Genomic DNA, 17,666 nt, shown 5'->3' on the forward strand with positions numbered 1-17,666 from the left:
GCTTTGTAGCGTTGAGAATCTCCCCATGTGCTCACCCACCTATCCACTCTCTCTTTCCCCATGTGCTGACTTCTCCCGTCTGTGCTCTCTTCTTTGACCTGTCTACCCCATGTGCTATGCGCTCCTCCTGTACAAAGATTACGGCGGTCAGTGAATCAGTCGGCTGATCCCGGCGGCGGCGTGTTTGCGACGGTGGTCCGCTGGTGGTACAGCGCAAGAGGCAGCGTACGGCGTGTACAGTGTGTGTGTGTGTGTGTGTGTTGCGACGGTGTTCCACTGGTCGTACCTCGCAAGAGGCCGGTACCACCATCAGTATCCATATTGAGATACCCATCACTTGGGTGTCCCAATATGGAGGTTGGTGAACTTCCGCTGCTCGGGTTTTCCTGAGCACGCTCGGGTGACCTCCGAGTATTTATGACTGCTCAGAGATTGATTTCATCACGGCAGCTGAATGATTTACAGCTACTAGCCAGGCTGAGTACATGTGGGGCCTGGTTGCTAGGGAATCCCCACATGTAATCAAGCAGACTAGTAGCTGTAAATCATTCAGCTTCCACAATGAAAACTAAATCTCCGAGCAGTCATAAATACTCAGAGGTCACCCAAGCGTGCTAGGGAAAACCCGAGCAACAAGTACACTCGCTTATCACTAAACAGGATGTGAAGACATTACAAGGTAAGTGTATATGTATATATATATATATATAAATGTATATATATATATATATATATATATATATATATATAAATGTATATATATATATATATATATATATATATATATATATATATATATATATATATATATATATACACACACACATTGTATTAATATGTTCAAATACCCCCGAGAGGACATATCAGACCTTATGCAGGCAAAGTGTGGAAAATAAATATATAAAAAAGCAAAAAAAAAACTAGTTTGCTTTTTCTAGCTCCACCCCATTGAATAAAGATAAACAAATAATTTCTGTGGAAAGGGGAACACAATTTAAGATGTTTTAGCGGTTCTTTGCCCCTCTACCATGTGGTTCACATGAAGCTGGAGATGGGAATGTGCTTCAGCTACTGAGAGACACAACCCTACTTCCTGCAGTCTGTCTTCATGTCTCTGTTACTAGACAGACTTTGGCTAACAGCAGGCATTGAACAGCAAACTAAGAAGTGCGACCCCCTAATGGCCAGTACTTTAGGGTGTGGCCACAAAAAAAACCCTATATGGCTATAACTGTAATGATTCCCCAAACTCCTGTTACCAAGATGGATAAATGCCTGCACACAAAGTTTCTGCTTTCTAACATTCCTCCCAGTTCAGGACACTCCTGCCGTCAGTAATGTTACATTTTATGAGGCTCGCTGGCTCACTGTAATCTAAGGGAGCAATGAGTCATATCATGCATTCATGTACTCTAATGGAACATGCAGCATTCCCTCTGGATAGAGTGTCATACTGATCAGATTACTTGTTCTGCATTGCCCCTGTGCACACCCCCAGTCACTATAAGCTTGCCCAGGACAACAGGTCACTCCCACTATGACATCACTGTTCAGAGCTCACTGTGGGGCTGCAGGCTGACTTGTTCCAAGCACAGACAGGAAATCTCTCTGCTCTCTAAGTAGTGTAGCAGAAAGAAAGAGGCTGGAGGTCACATCACCACATGTGATAGCTTAGGAACTGAGCAGAATTTTAACTGCAAATAAATTATTATTATGCTTTAATAATCTGTTTACCTCCAAATCCCCTACAATATTGTTAGCTACTAACACATTAACGAATATAACAACACATTCAAATTCATTAGATAAATATGTGACATAATGAAAAATGTAATCTTCAGTTCACGGTAATACTACGTATTCCACTATCCATTGCTATTTACATTCAAAAATATTACAATTTGAGAGTCCTCAGTGGTTGACACCTTTTAATGAAAAGATGGTAACAAATTGCAGCTTTCCTGACTACTCAGGTCTTTTCATTGGGCATAGAATAACACAAAATCTGAAGAGTCACATATTTATATACAACAGGACACAGGAATAATGCAATAGATAAGACAAGTGATGTGAAGCAGAACTATCATTATGGGAGAGGGATAAACAGTTGTGGGCATAAATATTGGGGCAGTTCATAGATAAGGAGTGTGAAAGTTTTATTGTCCTCTGACGGAGGTCTGGGGTAATGTCTTATCTATTGCATTATTCCTGTGTCCTGTTGTGTATAAATATGTGATTCTTCAGATTTTGTGTTATTCTATGCCTGATGAAGAGACCTGTGTAGTCTCGATAGCTTGCAATTTGTTACCATCTTTTCAGTTAGCCATTACAAGGTATCAACCACTGAGGACTCTCAATTCTTAATATTTTCCCGTCTACTGGCTAACACGGTACCAAGATCTATTTTTCCTAATGCACATTTAAGAAATTCAGAACTGTTGCTGTCTGTAAGACATTGAGCTTCCTGACAATATTTTACATAAGGCTAAAATAGCATTCAGATTTTACATTAGATTTAATGGCACAACCTGAAATATGTTAACCAAGCATAGAATGATCAAAATAAATTATATGGCACAATGCAAAAATAACTTTAAAAAAAGTAAAATACCTTAGCAGAATCACAAGATCTGCATCACCGGAGAGACGGACTAATCCTGAGGGCCCTTCTGCTCGAATAAACTGTATCTTTTCCCTATATTAAAAATAGACTTCACATCAATATGGTACAACATCATATTTTAATAATAAAAAAATTATTAATTTATATAGCGCCAACATATTATGTTGAGTTTTACAATTCTGAAGACACATGTACAGTCAAGGGAATGAAATGTGTGGTTTACTGCTAAATAAAGGAATCACATTTTGCCTACTAGGCTCTTTTTTTTTTCTTAGGCCCCATGTTAGCAACCTCTCATACAGCCAAACCAGTTCTCTCGCTTTGCACTGATGAGGGGCAAGCATCCCTGAAACACGTGTTTGCAAATGGAGTTCCTGGTTTGGCTTCCTATTCTATGTCATGTTGCAAGGCTTGTTATAGGCTCCTCTCTGAAGAAGCTATAAGGTTTTGCAAAATATGCAGAAGTGAATAAACATAGAAGTAAGATTTAGGCTAGGGTTACATGTGTCACGTGTCATAAAAACCGAGGTATTGCATTGCAACATTGCATCTACATGATTTACTATGGCGTTTCATTGTAATCACAACCCACCATGACTGTGACACAGATTCACAATTGTTTCCATATGTGCTCTACCCCTGGTCATTAGCTGCACATGACTCACCTGCTATAGACTTCAATGCAAGTCAAATGCATCTGTACTTGTCTGCAATGTGGCCGTTTAATCTAGTGAAATTGGAGCTCTGAAATAATTGCAGACAACACCTCATGACTAAGAATTGCTGCTGCTTGACACATGTCGTCTTGCCCCAGCTTTAAGAATAATACATGTATTTTAAGGCCACATGCAGAAATTTGGGCATTCGCCTATTATAACGGTCTGGCTATACAGCCTGCTATGCCCCTCAGCAGCAGAATGGTTGTGTTGTCAGCGGCTGAAGTGAAATAGATATGCCATAATTGTCTAAAAACAGTCCCACTTTACGGTATTTGCTATTAAAAAGACAAAACAGTTTACTACCTGAGTGCGTGATTCCTGCAGAGCTCATGCTGACGCTCCTGTAGAATTTCAAAGATGTTTGGTTGACGCAAAAATGCAACAATCTTCTCATTGTATCCTACATATGAGACAAACATTAGAGAAAAGGAGGGTGGTTATAATGATTTAGTGTAATCTGCCACCAGGTTTTTGCCAAACATTTCTACATTTCAGTTTTTTTCAGTCAAGATGGGGTGCAGAGTCTACATTAATGAGAAAAAAGGAACTTTTTTGAATTTACCAAATGGCTGCAATGAAACAAAGAGTGAAAAATGTAAAGGGGTCTGAATACTTTCCGTACCCACTGTACTTTACAAATAAAAGTCAACTTCAGAAACTTATGAAGTCAAGTGCTTTTCTGGTTGTCAGCAATCACGGATTTCAGCTCACATTTATCACATGTCTCTGATCATCCTCATCGCTGCCAGCACAGACACTGTGGTAGGCAATATGTCTCCCCTATATATACGCACATTGCAAAGAGTAAGCCCTCCAATCATTTTACCACTAAGGAGATAAGTTCTCTTTCTACCTACACCCAAAAAATGACGAAGGAAAAAACATTATGGTACGCTATCTCTGCACAATAATTTGCAACTTTCTGCTCCTTTGGACAGTGCTTAGCAGAAAGGCAAGAACTGTTTACTAGAATTCTTGCCGGAACATACTAGATAAAACTAGTGATATAGTGCCAATATATACCAGGCCATTACTGGCGTAGATTTGGCTTCATGGCACATGGACGGCCAGAGGCTCACTCAAATTTAATAATTTAAATTTAAGTATTTGTGCTAATCCCGTCATTACAATGTTAAGTAAAATTATATCACATGGTCGCACCGGGTGTATGAAGTGGGTTCAGGAGCTGAGCCCGCAACTTGCCTGGAAGATGCCGGCTGTGTCACACAGCTAGCTTCTGCCTGTAACAGGAGAGTCTGGAGCCTGCATCTGATCACTGCTGCTTAACCTGTTTAAATGGCGCTGTCAATTACTGACAGCAGCGCCCATTACGATGCGATTGGAGAGGACTGATGGGTTAACAAGGCAAACATGAAAGTCCCCCATGGCTACCATGTTAATCCTAGTGTGAAGACCTGTTCATGGCTGGGTTTCATAGGAGAAACTCAATTTAACTACATACTGCAAACTGTAGTATTGTAGTATATGGTGTAAGCGGTCAAGTAACTGCAGGTTCAAGTCCCTTAAAAGACTAACAAAAAAAAATAATAGTTAAAAAAAAGTAAAGAAATATAAAGTTTATCACACCCCTTTTCTCATTTACATTTTTTTAGAATTTTTTTTTAGAATTGGCGAAACCTGTCAGTATATAAACTTATTAAACTGCACATTAACAGTCTAAAAGATTAAAAAAAAAAAAGAGTTAAGATGCAATGGCCTTTGCATAGGACCCGTTAAAGTGCAGTTAGCGCAAAACAGCCGTCGTCCACAGAAGGTATCCGCTCCTCTCCTGCAGTACCCGTGTCATGGACTAAATAAAGGAATGTTTTACCACATGGTGAGTGCCACCCTTTTTTCTGTTTTTGGACTATAAGTGATTTATTTTTTTGGTGTGCACCCGCATTCCCTCAGTTGTCTCATGTCCAGCCTACACCCGGGTAGATTTCAATCTCAGCTGAGATAACCACAGAAGTAAAACCTGGACACCGAAAGGCGAGTATGTAGTGTTTGTTTTTTTTGGTAACCAGGGTAAACATCGGGTTACTAAGCGCGGCCCTGCGCTTAGTAACCCGATGTTTACCCTGGTTACCCGAGTGCTGCAGGGGGACTTCGGCATCGTTGAAGACAGTTTCAACGATGCCGAAGTCGTTCCCCTGATCGTTGGTCGCTGGGGAGAGCGGTCTGTGTGACAGCTCCCCAGCGACCACACAGCGACTTACCAACGATCACGGCCAGGTCGTATCGCTGGTCGTGATCGTTGGTAAATCGCTTAGTGAGACGGGGCCTTAAGTGCCGGCAACACACCTCTTTTTAAACGGATGTGTACTTTCCGTCTCTGCGATCCTGAGAACAGGGATCTGAGTCTGGGGACCAGGCTCTGCGGTGCCCTGTATTACGTACAGCAGAGGAGCAGATAATGGACCTCAGCTCCACTCATGGTCTATGGGGCTGTAGGACACAGCAGAACACTCTACTTGGCTTTCTCCAGCTCTGCCATAGACCATGAATGACTTCTACCCACGTCAATGTTAATATATCTAAGACATTACTTACCAACAGGCATCATATCTTGATAGTGACTTCTAGTGACTGTGTTAAAAGTGCTAGATGGCCTTGGTAAAACTGGAGGACCTGAATGACGGGTATCTTCTCCAACCTATTAGTGTGAAAAAATGAAAAAAAGATAATGAATGAAAAAATATAAAAAGAAAAATGTTCAAAAACTGATACCTGCTGCCCAATCCCCGGCGGCTACTGACGTGTGTTTTTCTCTGTAACACCGCAGCATTTCAGAGTGAAACATACTTGGCTGAGATCACACAGCCGGTGCCTGAAATATGGGTTGGGCAGCATGTCAGCTGTCAGGTTCACGTTAAATCCGCCCAATGGTTCTAGAGATATGGGCCTTTTTATGGATCTTTTCTAAGGGGGTGGCACTTATGGGGTAACAATGTAATGCAGTCTAAAGACACCCCCAGAGAATCTGTGAGACATGTTGCCTTGGTAAAAACAGCATCAAATAAAGTCCCATATCTCTGGACCCTATGGCGGTTTTAAAAAAAATAATAATCAGGGGGTAGTGAGAATAAAGTAAGAGCAAAAATGCCACCTGAAAACAAACTAATCAACAGAATAAACAAGAGTCTGTGCTTACGGGCTTTTTCTGCAGCCAAGGGCAGATGGATGAGGATACACACATCTCTGGTTTGTGAGGACATTCTTAGGACTATTTGTATGACTAACCCCTACCATTTAAAAATAATAATTAATTGTAATTTTTTATTCTGCAGATTTTTTTTTCTTACTGGAGTATTTAATGGATCCCAAGCCACCAACCATGACATGAGCCATCGGCAGAGCTGACCAAGTTACGGCACCCTGTAACGCCAATAGAAGCGCTGGCATAGCCGATGGGTGAAAAAGAGAAGAGAAAAGCAGTTTTATCATTCCCCACTGGTCCAGAGACAGTCGGCATCCTAACTGCTCCTGCTGGATCAGGACAATTCATGCAGCATTGTGAAAAGACGTTGATGTAGTCAACCTGCACGACTACCAAAAGGAGAAGGCGGCACAACAATATCGGTGTGCACACCTGTGTATAAGAACAGATCTAGTCTATTGAACACCAATCTTGACCCAGACAAAGAAGTTGGCCCCACTACGGAGACCCAAAGTGTCCCGCTGTAATGTGCAGGACATCCTGGTGGCGATGTTCAGCTTTCTTCCAGACCATTTAGCAACTATTCATTCGTCAGTGTAGCCCAAAGATATAAGGGCGCCACATCAGTACAACATTTAATGACTGAAGGAGGGGAAAGTAACACAATAATCCATCAAAACAATTAAAATCCATAAAGAGATCCACAACACTGACAGCCCAGCATAATGATGCATGTATAGAATACAGACAAATAATAATAAATAAATGCCATATACAGGTATGGCTGACAAGTGTATCAGAAATATAAATGTCAATGCCTACCCTTATAATAGATCTTTGGGCTGTGCAACTACTGCTACTTATACATTCCTAAGTGGTATAAAGGTCTCCCATGCTGCCATCTTCTCGTAAACCTAATTGGTTAGAGCTGGTTCTGGAAGACAACTGAATACCGGCTTCCAGGGTCTCCTGCAGACGACAGCCGTACACTTGGGGTCCCAGCAGTGGAGCAGCTTGTTTGTTAGGGCCCTTCTAACACAAAGGGACCTTTGTATAAGAGGCACACAGGACTAACCTCCCCAGCACTATGGCTGCGCTGCCGAGTTAAATGCTGCCGATGAAGCAATGCACTAGTTGGTCTGCTGCTTTGTAATGGAAGACGTGGGTCAATAAAAGTAGTGCTTCTAGAATTATGATCAACAAAAAAAGGCTGTAAAAAAAAAGAAAAACTATAATGAAATACTTAAATCAGGCAGATAATTATCAAGATTGTCAAGATACAAATACAAACGGCATAGGCAATGTGTACACTGTCACCGAAGGCCGGTGGGCCACGAGGCCTACTGTCTGCTGTGGTATCCATCATACATGCATCCGTCACTGTATCTTAGCCTCCATAATAAACAGAAGCCAACACCCAGAAGTGAAAGTGCAAAATATAGAACAAAAATGGTTTAACAAATGTATCATACGTTTTTCAATAATCAAAAACATTTGTTTTGTCATCATGGCCACCTAATATCATAGGATACAGGCACGGAAGTTTGGATGGGATTTCTGAAATCTGAATAGCAAGTTGGAAAACTAATCTGTAACGCAGATGTCTTCTGTAGAATAAATCCTAACAACGATAACCTAGAGAACTTGGAGTAACTTCCCAATGCGTGGAAGCTGGCTGCAATCTTATTACATGAGAGGCCGGTAAATCCATTTTGTAGGTCTCCTCAATCAGTGGCGCTCAGTATTCCTCCTGCTATTTATATCCATCACTAAGAAATCATTCTATGTTTTCATAGAAAATATTGCGAGGCCTGCCACATCCCTCCTCAGCAGGAGTCCCGAGAGTCTCATTAAGGCTATGTTCACATGTCCAATAGTCATCCATTAGAACTGATCACTACTGGAAAGCAATACGTTGGCACAAAGTTGTGCAGATAAAACATTTTTGTCCGTTTTTAAAAAACTGATTTCAGCTGGAAGCATTTTTTTAACATTGAAGTCTATGGAAAACAGATCCGTTAAATAGGGATCCGTTTTATGTTTACTGGATCAGTTTCAAATGAAAGAAAATGGATGTCTATTTAACAGATCTGTTTTCCATAGACTTCAATGTAAAAAAAAAAAACAGATCAAGCTGAAATCAGTTTTTTAAGCTATGAACACAGCAGTTAGGCTCTGTTCACATGTCCAGTAATCATCCATTAGAATAGATCCAGCCAAGATCCCTAGGCAAAAAATGTTGTGCAGATACGACTTTATTGTCTAAAATAGACAATAAAGTCGTATCTGCACAACATTTTTTGCCTAGGGATCTTGGCTGGATCCATTCTAATGGATGATTACTGGACATGTGAACAGAGCCTAACTGCTGTGTTCATAGCTCTGGTAGTAATTATCTCCCAGAGAAGGAAAAGACTATATACATAAAAGTCCAATAGGCTGAATAACCGATGACCACCTACCTATACTAGGCATCAAGAGACAGGGACACTGACACATACACATTAGACCGATCCGAAGAATGGCTGCCCGATGTGCCCTTCGTGAATGGAACGACACTGAGCATGTGCGACCCTCTTCTCCTGTAGACAGTGAATGGAGTAATGGTCGCACATGCTCACTACTGCTCCATTCACACAAGGGACTTTGGAACCCCCATTCTCATTATCCCTGGGAGTCTGAGAGGTTGGACCCCCAGAGATCATACATCTATTTTGTGGATATGCAATATGTGTTTTAATGGGATAATATCTTTAAAAGGGTAGTCCCATCTGGGACATTTTAGGCATATCGACAAAACCTGCTGGGATCTATGTCTATTTCAGAAACAGATCCCCGACATGTATTGTCAGGCATGGGCCATAAATGTCCCGGATGGGATACCCCTATATATGGCGCTCTTGCTTGGTGACAGTAACCCCTCGTACCTTGCTCTGATGATCATGTTTCATTTCCCAGCCTCTTGGTAACTCCAGTTGTTTATTGGCAAATAAGTTTAAAAATCCCACAAGATCCCGATTATGTTGATAACGCTCAAAATGGTGAGTGTCTCTCCGAACTTTGGTGATCATATGCTTCAAACAGGAGTTATTTGTAAACATGCGGTAGGCACTCTGGAAAAGATGCAGGTGAGAGAAGTCACAAGACAGGCAACAGTATCCTTACAGGGGGCCTGGCTGTCACCCCAAAACCGAAATGATCTATACTCATGTAGGGGACCTAGAAGAACCATACAGTTTTATTACATATGCAAATGAGGGGGTTTTGTGCACCGTTCCACCCCCTATATTACCATAATTCGCCCGTCCCCTTGTGATGACTGTTAGCAAGAAGGAGAACTGTCTATATTCAATCATCAGGCCTGCACACACAGACACTGCAGGAGCTTCCACAACGTCAGTGTGTGGGGTCACCCTCTGATCTCCTGTACTGTCTGCAGTGGCCACATGTTACACAGAATCACACAGTATCTGCCTGACAATGGTGACGAGAGAGGGAGATGAGGGCACACACACTAACACTGCAGGAGCTTCCACAACGTCAGTGTGTGGGGTCACCCTCTGATCTCCTGTACTGTCTGCAGTGGCCACATGTTACACAGAATCACACAGTATCTGCCTGACAATGGTGACAAGAGAGGGAGATGAGGGCACACACCGACACTGCAGGAGCTTCCACAACGTCAGTGTGTGGGGTCACCCTCTGATCTCCTGTACTGTCTGCAGTGGCCACTTGTTACACAGAATCACACAGTATCTGCCTGACAATGGTGACGAGAGAGGGAGATGAGGGCACACACCGACACTGCAGGAGCTTCCACAACGTCAGTGTGTGGGGTCACCCTCTGATCCCCTGTACTGTCTGCAGTGGCCACTTGTTACACAGAATCACACAGTATCTGCCTGACAATGGTGACGAGAGAGGGAGATGAGGGCACACACACTGACACTGCAGGAGCTTCCACAACGTCAGTGTGTGGGGTCACCCTCTGATCTCCTGTACTGTCTGCAGTGGCCACTTGTTACACAATCACACAGTATCTGACTGACAATAGTGATGGGAGAGGGAGATGAGGGCACTCACACACACGGACACTGTGGGCACTTGGTTCTGCATCATCAGAATGTGCTGTCATCTCCCTCTCCTATCGGCGCCAGCCACCAGCTGCCCCACTGCCTATGGCAATCATTCAGACGTCATCTGTCATGTTCTAGTGGTGGCAGGTCCTTCAGCCAGTGTCTTATTGGTAGGGTGTAATGTGATTCACACTGGTCACACATGATCTAGGCATAGCTTAGGTAGGTGCACACCATGTGTCTTAAGGTACCGTCACATTTAGCGATGCTGCAGCGATCTAGACAACAATCCCGATCGCTGCAGCGTCGCTGTGTGGTCGCTGGAGAGCTGTCACACAGACAGCTCTCCAGCGACCAACTATGCGAAGTCCCCGGGTAACCAGGGTAAACATCGGGTTACTAAGCACAGGGCCGCGCTTAGTAACCCGATGTTTACCCTGGTTACCAGCGTAAACGTAAAAAAAACCAAACACTACATACTTACATTCCTGGTGTCTGTCCCCCGGCGCTGTGCTTCTCTGCACTGTGTAAGCGCCAGCCGGAAAGCACAGCGGTGACGTCAGCGCTGTGCTCTGCTTTCCGGCCGGCCGGCGCTTACACAGTGCAGAGAAGCACAGCGCCGGGGGACAGACACCGGAATGTAAGTATGTAGTGTTTGGTTTTTTTTACGTTTACGCTGGTAACCAGGGTAAACATCGGGTTACTAAGCGCGGCCCTGTGCTTAGTAACCCAATGTTTACCCTGGTTACCAGTGAAGACATCGCTGAATCGGCGTCACACACGCCGATTCAGCGATGTCTACGGGAGTCCAGCGACTAAATAAAGTTCTGGCCTTTCTGCTCCGACCAACGATGGCACAGCAGGATCCTGATCGCTGCTGCGTGTCAAACTCAACGATATCGCTATCCAGGACGCTGCAACGTCACGGATCGCTAGCGATATCGTTCACTGTGAAGGTACCTTTAGTCAGTGGCATATTCACATTGTTTTTGAAGTAGAAGATGATTTAGGAAAACCTCTTTTTACTGAAGAAGCCTGTTGTCTTTTTCTCCTCTTTAGTTGTGGCTGCTTTTTTTCTGCTTTACATATAAAATTATTGCGACTGCAGAATGGACGGGTGTCATGAAGCAGTTAAAAGAAGTGAGAAAAGACTGAACACAGGCACAGAAAGTCGTTGTGACACTGTAGTGTATATGTTCGTTCTTTTTATGTATTTTTAACACATTTTCAGGTGGTTTCAGGCAGAATTCCCCTGGAAAAAATGTGTGCACATACCCTAGTCTTATCTCTTAGTAGTCTGTGACTATTGAGACATGTGTCTGCATAGGAGCTGTAGACACAAAACGGTGGGATATTTTCAATCAACACTTTTAGCCAACTTGTTTCTATTTTTTTATGTTAGACGTACTGAGGCAAACAAATAGGATTTAAGAAGTCTGCAAACATTATGAATTAGCAAATTACACAAAGTTCTATAACTGAAAAGTCAAAATAAAAATACACACCCTGATGGTGACAGATTCTGTAATAATTCGTACAACACTGCATCATCAAAGAAGTATAAAGATCATTGTATCCACTTACAGGGTTTGAATGCAAAACTGTAAAGAACTCTGGACTAGTAAGAAATTTCACAGGAGGGGAATTAAGCAACAAACTAAGCCGGGACCTTGAGGTAGAATGAGGCAGTGCATTCTCCCTGCGGAAATCTGAAAAACACAACATGAAAGTCGTTTTCTAATTTAGCAGCCAGAATGTAGTGTAGTAGTGATTCATCCATTATACTGTACATGTGTAATCCACCCCTGTGCATAGGTCAGTGTGGGCCACCGGGGGAGCTATAATTCCACAGATGTTACATTAATACATTTGTGCCATCAGCAGTGCTGCTCCTCACACATTTACCTAGAAAATCATTTACCTGAAGTCTTGTTTAAATTTCAGATACATAATCAGAAAATGCCGTGTCACATATTGTATCAAAGGCTTTTCTCATGAATATGAAAAAACTGCAAATTTGCTCAAACTGGCAGAAAAATCATTTTAAAGTTCTCCTCCTGTCCTGTGCCACCATTTACCATGCCAGGAGTTAGGCATAACCAAGACCAAAAAGGGGTCCAGTGGGTGGGAGCATCTGCTGGGACCAGCACCAATCAGAACTGAGCACTTTTATCCCCGATAAATTGGAGCGGCAGTGCTCATGCTCGACCAATACTCCATTAATGACCTATGGGTATGCCGAGCGCTGCACTTCTTTTCTGCCGAGCGCTGCACTTCTTTCCGGCAGCCACACAATGAATGGAGCAGTGGTTGGGCATCTGGCTAGTTGCTCAATTTTGTAAAGGGGATGAAAGTTCCTAATTCTGCAAATCAGTGCGGATCCCCCAACAATCCCTTGGATAGGTGATAACTTGTTTTCACAGGACAATGCCGATAAGCCTAAAACTAGAAAATATTTTTTATAATAACTTTAGAAGAATTTATTTTTCTCAACTTACTGCCAGTTTGGGGAAATATTTACGGTAATTCTTTACAGCCCCTTTAAGACCATATAATATATTCTGCTGGATCTGCTGAGTACTGGAATATCCAAGGATAACTAGTCTTAAAAAAAATAATATAAACGGTCATGATTTATCAATGGATTCCTGAAGACATTATTGGTATATATTGCACTTTATGATGCATGACACTGATCTAAAAAAGAAATGCAGAATTAGGATGCTTATAATAAAAATGGCTTTGTAGCAAGCAGGAGCCAGAATGTAGACTACCACTAATGACATCCCGTCCCCAGGCTTCCTATAACCCCAGGGGAGGAGTAACACGCACTTGTGTTCATTTTATCACCCCTCCGTCTTCCATCAGAGAGTATGATTGATTTCCGACCGCCACATGAGAGGGCAGCACCTTTCCAGTAAAAAAGGAGTGACAAGGTTGAGATGACTGAGACAATTGTTCTCTTTATGACTAAGCCTAATGTGACGGATTGTACAGGGGAAGAGGTGTGCCGACTTCACTCACCTCTGGAGGGGAGAGAATGACCCAACAGGGAACAGCTCTCTGCCACCACCACTTACCCCAGGTCAGTCAGGGAACTGCTCCGAGGGCAAATAGTTGCCGGAGAGGCAACTGCCCGAGGTGACTTATCATGCGGACCGCAGGCATGTCTCCGGAGCCTGCAATCCTCGGGCGGCAGCCGTATCCTGTCAGCTGCTAGCCCTTTAACGCCCAAGTGCACGGTATGCAGCGATCATTACAGAATGCTGCCTGCACATGAATGGTGACATCATCAGGATGGGCGGGGTTAGCATCCAGGTGGGCGGGGTTGGTGCCCAATGCGCTCCCGTCCTCCTGTCCCGGAAGAGGAGCTGCTGCCAGAGAGTCCAGAGCGATCTCTGTGCATGCCGGCAGCTCTGTGCCTGTCTACTGGTGATTTCTGTGCCTCTCAGCTATGTGCCCTAATATGATCTCTGATCCATTTTTTTCAAAATTCGCCGGATTGTGCCTGACAGCAAAAAACCGATGTGTGAAAGCAGCCCAAGTCCAACAAAGAAAGCCAGTTGGCTGGTAACTGCACAAGAGTTCACACCCCTGTGATAATTGCTGAACTTGGTGCTGGGGTACACAGGGTCTATGCCTTTTGTCCCCACCCCAGGGAGAATTTCAAAGGCCTTTTTAAAGCTCAAGATAATTAAAAAAGCCATTGGTCTGCCCTGTCCAAGGAAGTGCCTTCACTGGATAATGAGGTCCCATTGTTTGATGTGTATTTGACTTCCCTTTTGGCCTGGGGGAATGCAAAAAGTGGGGGCTGAGTTTGGGAGCAAGTATTTTGGGCCAAATTCCATCAGATATCAAAATGATATCAATTAGATATCATTTTCCCATATCTCACACCTAATTTTAAACACTTCGGACACGTGTCACTCTATGCAGTAATATCTCTACAAAGCTTCTATATATCCCGGTGATTGTGAGATTGGTTTTTATCAAGACACATTGTAATTTAAATTTAGCTTGATCTGTTTTGTATTTATGTATTACAATATATAAAATTTGCCAAATATTTAGAAAAATAGTCATATAGTTAATATAGAACATTTAGTTTTTAAGTGATTTTAAGGGTTCTGTTGTGACGCAGAGTCACTTCTCACAGACAAGCCGTGTGTAGGGATAGTCGAGGAGTCTGAGGTCAATAGCTTGGAGGGCACGTCATAAACAGCGGGAAGAGACAAAGTCGTAGTCAGGTAACCGTCCGAGGTCAAAATACCAGGAGAAAAGCAAATTAGAGCAAAGGGGTTAAACTAACATCTGATGGTCAGAACAAGGTCCAAGGTCAAGCAGTGATTCATCAACAAGCAAAATACAAGACATTGAGTAAACAAACCACACTCAGCTAAAGCTACTGCTGACATCTATCTGGGACTGTCAGCTCAGTTAAATAGCTGAACAAACAAGGGAACCAAGAGCACCTGATGAGAGCTCAGCACTTCCCAGTCTCAGTTTGGACAGATGAGCTGTCAATAAAAAAACAGATAGCTCAGAAAGCCCCTGCACCAGCCTGGACAACTGAGCTGTCACTCAGTGCATAGAGAGCTCAGAAAGCCCCTGCACCAGCCTGGACAACTGAGCTGTCACTCACTGCATAGAGAGCTCAGAACACCCCTGCACCAGATTGGGCAACTGAGCTGTCAATCACTGCACAGAGAGCTCAGCATGTCCTTGCACCAGATTGGGCAACTGAGCTGTCAAACACTGCACAGACAACTCAGCACGCCCCTGCACCAGGCTGGACAACTGAGCTGTCAATCAATGCACAGACAGCTCAGCACGCCCCTGCACCAGACTGGCCAACTGAGCTGTCAATCACTGCACAAACAGCTCAGCACTGAGGGGAGGAATTGTTACACCTATATAGTAGAAAAAAACAAACAAAAAGATACCATTTAAAAAAATTGCATCCCTCAAATTATTCAAAACTGTGGTCAGAAAATGAGTTAACCCTTCAGGTGCTACACAGAAATAAGCACAAAGTGGAGTTAAAAAATGAAAAATATTGGTTTAGCCCAATTGTTGTTTCATTTTCACAAGGGTTAATAGAGAAAACAGACACTACCATTTGTTAAACATTTTTTCCCAAATGTGGCAGTACCCTCTAGTGATTGAAAATTACAATTTGACCATATAGTGGGGCTTGATTTTTGGAGCAGAAATTTGCCTGCAATAGATTCTGCTGTCAATATAGATAGCTGCATCTAGGGGGTTAAATGGCCAATGCAGCAGGGTGTCAGCAATAATATACAGTTATCACCCACTGCAATTTTATCGGTCATTCGACGCTGTAGACTTATTCCTTGGCGCTGTAACAAGTGACGTTAAGGAACAAGTCTCCTGAATAACCAAAGTAAAAATAGGTGTTTGGTCGGTTTTTAACAGGATTGCAGCATTTCCCAGCATCTCGACTGTAGAGTCACATAAGTCACACAAATCACCCACACTACACACTCACTTGATTTAATGCATCTTTTAGATACAGTCTCTCCGTTATGTGAAAGTGGCCCTGGCTGCTGACAGCACATCAGGATAACTGCACTCGCCAGGTTGTCTGTTCTCAGGAAATGTATAAGGTTTATGGGTTCACTCACTTTTTAAACCATATTTTAAATTTATATTACAATTTATAACACAATTTTTAAGTTTGCAGCTTCAAACTACTGGCAACGTATATGTGTGGTGGCTCAGTGGTTAGCAGTGTATGGTGGCTCAGTGGTTAGCACTGTATGGTGGCTCAGTGGTTAGCACTGTTGCTTTGCATCACTGAGATCCCAAGCTTGAATCTGCCCAAGGACAACATCTGCAAGGAGTTTGTATGTTCTCCCCGTGTTTGTGTGGGCTCCCTCTCGGTTCTCCGGTTTCCTCCCACATTCCAGAGACATACTGATAGGGAATTCAGATTGTGAGCCCCATCGGGGACAGTGAGTAATAGCAATGGATGTAAAGCGCTGTGGCTTTATATAAGACCGCTGGCAGTTAAAGGTTATGAGCATGTTTTAAGTACAATCAGTTTTTCCATTAATTAATAATACAGTAGGGGGTAAGAAACTCTTTAATCTATTTTTCTACAGAACGATGGTTGTTTTTTCACTTCTCAGACTCCTCTCTTCTCATCCTCCTCACTGCCTCCTGTTCGGATTACGCTTTCTGAAGTCACTGGTAAAGTCTACCTTTACAGAGGCAGAAATAATGCCGATTATTAGCTCACAGAGAGATCAGGTTACAGCTGCTGCCCATAGAAGTCTATAGAGAGGGAGGGTGAGGAACCCAGAGATACTTACAGATGCGGCCGCTGTCTCTCCCCCGTGCTGGATTCACAGGCTCACTGCTCAATACTGCTTTATAATGGCCTCCATGCTGATGCTACTTCTGGAGGCTGGCTACAGAGAGCAGGAGCCCCTCATGTCTCTGAGTGCTGTGTATGGAGGTATGGCAGTAAGATGAACGTCCGCCCACCATTCAGCAGTACGAGCTCCACAACTTAATCTTCATTTGTATGGGATTGCACTGTGCTTGAAGAGTAAAATTTAATAATAACATTTTTTTAACAATTCTCACAGACCTGCATTTGAATGATGATAATCGACATCGTCCCCTGCTACTGCCCCCTCAACTGGATGCGGCACTTCCTCTGGTTGATCATTAGTCATTGTTCGGCGGATGCTTTGATACCTGGCGTTGTAAAAACAAATTAGAGAAACAATGATTTAGCTGCACATACCTATGGCCTGCCAACATTTACATTTCAGAAATATAAGTTAGCTACAATAAAATAATAATGATTAAAATATATTAAAGGAGTTTCCACTTTCAGAAAATCCTTGTCTTCAGGCGCAGTTAATAAACAACAAAAAATTCTTTACTGACCCTCCCCAGGTCCAGCACTGAGTCTCTGCTACGGCTCCAAGTGTCTGTTATTATCTGCGTTGCTGACATCACGTCTGCAGCGCTGCAGCTAATCACTGAGTTCAGCGGCACTACCCAAGTTGATGGCACAAGCTGCTGCTCTCAGAGATTGGCTGCAGTGCTGTCAA

At 43.0% G+C, this 17,666-nt stretch overlaps 1 protein-coding gene across 5 annotated transcripts in view; it reads right to left on the reverse strand.

Annotated features, from left to right (window-relative positions):
* HECW2 (HECT, C2 and WW domain containing E3 ubiquitin protein ligase 2) overlaps nt 1-17,666 on the reverse strand; it is a 346,877-nt gene that overhangs the window by 74,167 nt on the left and 255,044 nt on the right. For all 5 annotated transcript variants that reach the window (XM_077275387.1, XM_077275388.1, XM_077275389.1 and 2 more), the window contains 7 exons: nt 17,195-17,304; nt 12,163-12,287; nt 9,430-9,615; nt 7,578-7,712; nt 5,896-5,998; nt 3,646-3,742; nt 2,612-2,695 (listed from right to left, as the gene is read on the reverse strand). In XM_077275387.1, the coding sequence (XP_077131502.1) occupies nt 2,612-2,695; nt 3,646-3,742; nt 5,896-5,998; nt 7,578-7,712; nt 9,430-9,615; nt 12,163-12,287; nt 17,195-17,304 (840 nt within the window). The remainder of the gene's footprint in view (nt 1-2,611; nt 2,696-3,645; nt 3,743-5,895; nt 5,999-7,577; nt 7,713-9,429; nt 9,616-12,162; nt 12,288-17,194; nt 17,305-17,666) is intronic.

The sequence above is a fragment of the Ranitomeya variabilis genome, chromosome 7, assembly GCF_051348905.1.
Source record: "Ranitomeya variabilis isolate aRanVar5 chromosome 7, aRanVar5.hap1, whole genome shotgun sequence".
In the NCBI taxonomy this organism is placed as follows: Eukaryota; Metazoa; Chordata; class Amphibia; order Anura; family Dendrobatidae; genus Ranitomeya; species Ranitomeya variabilis.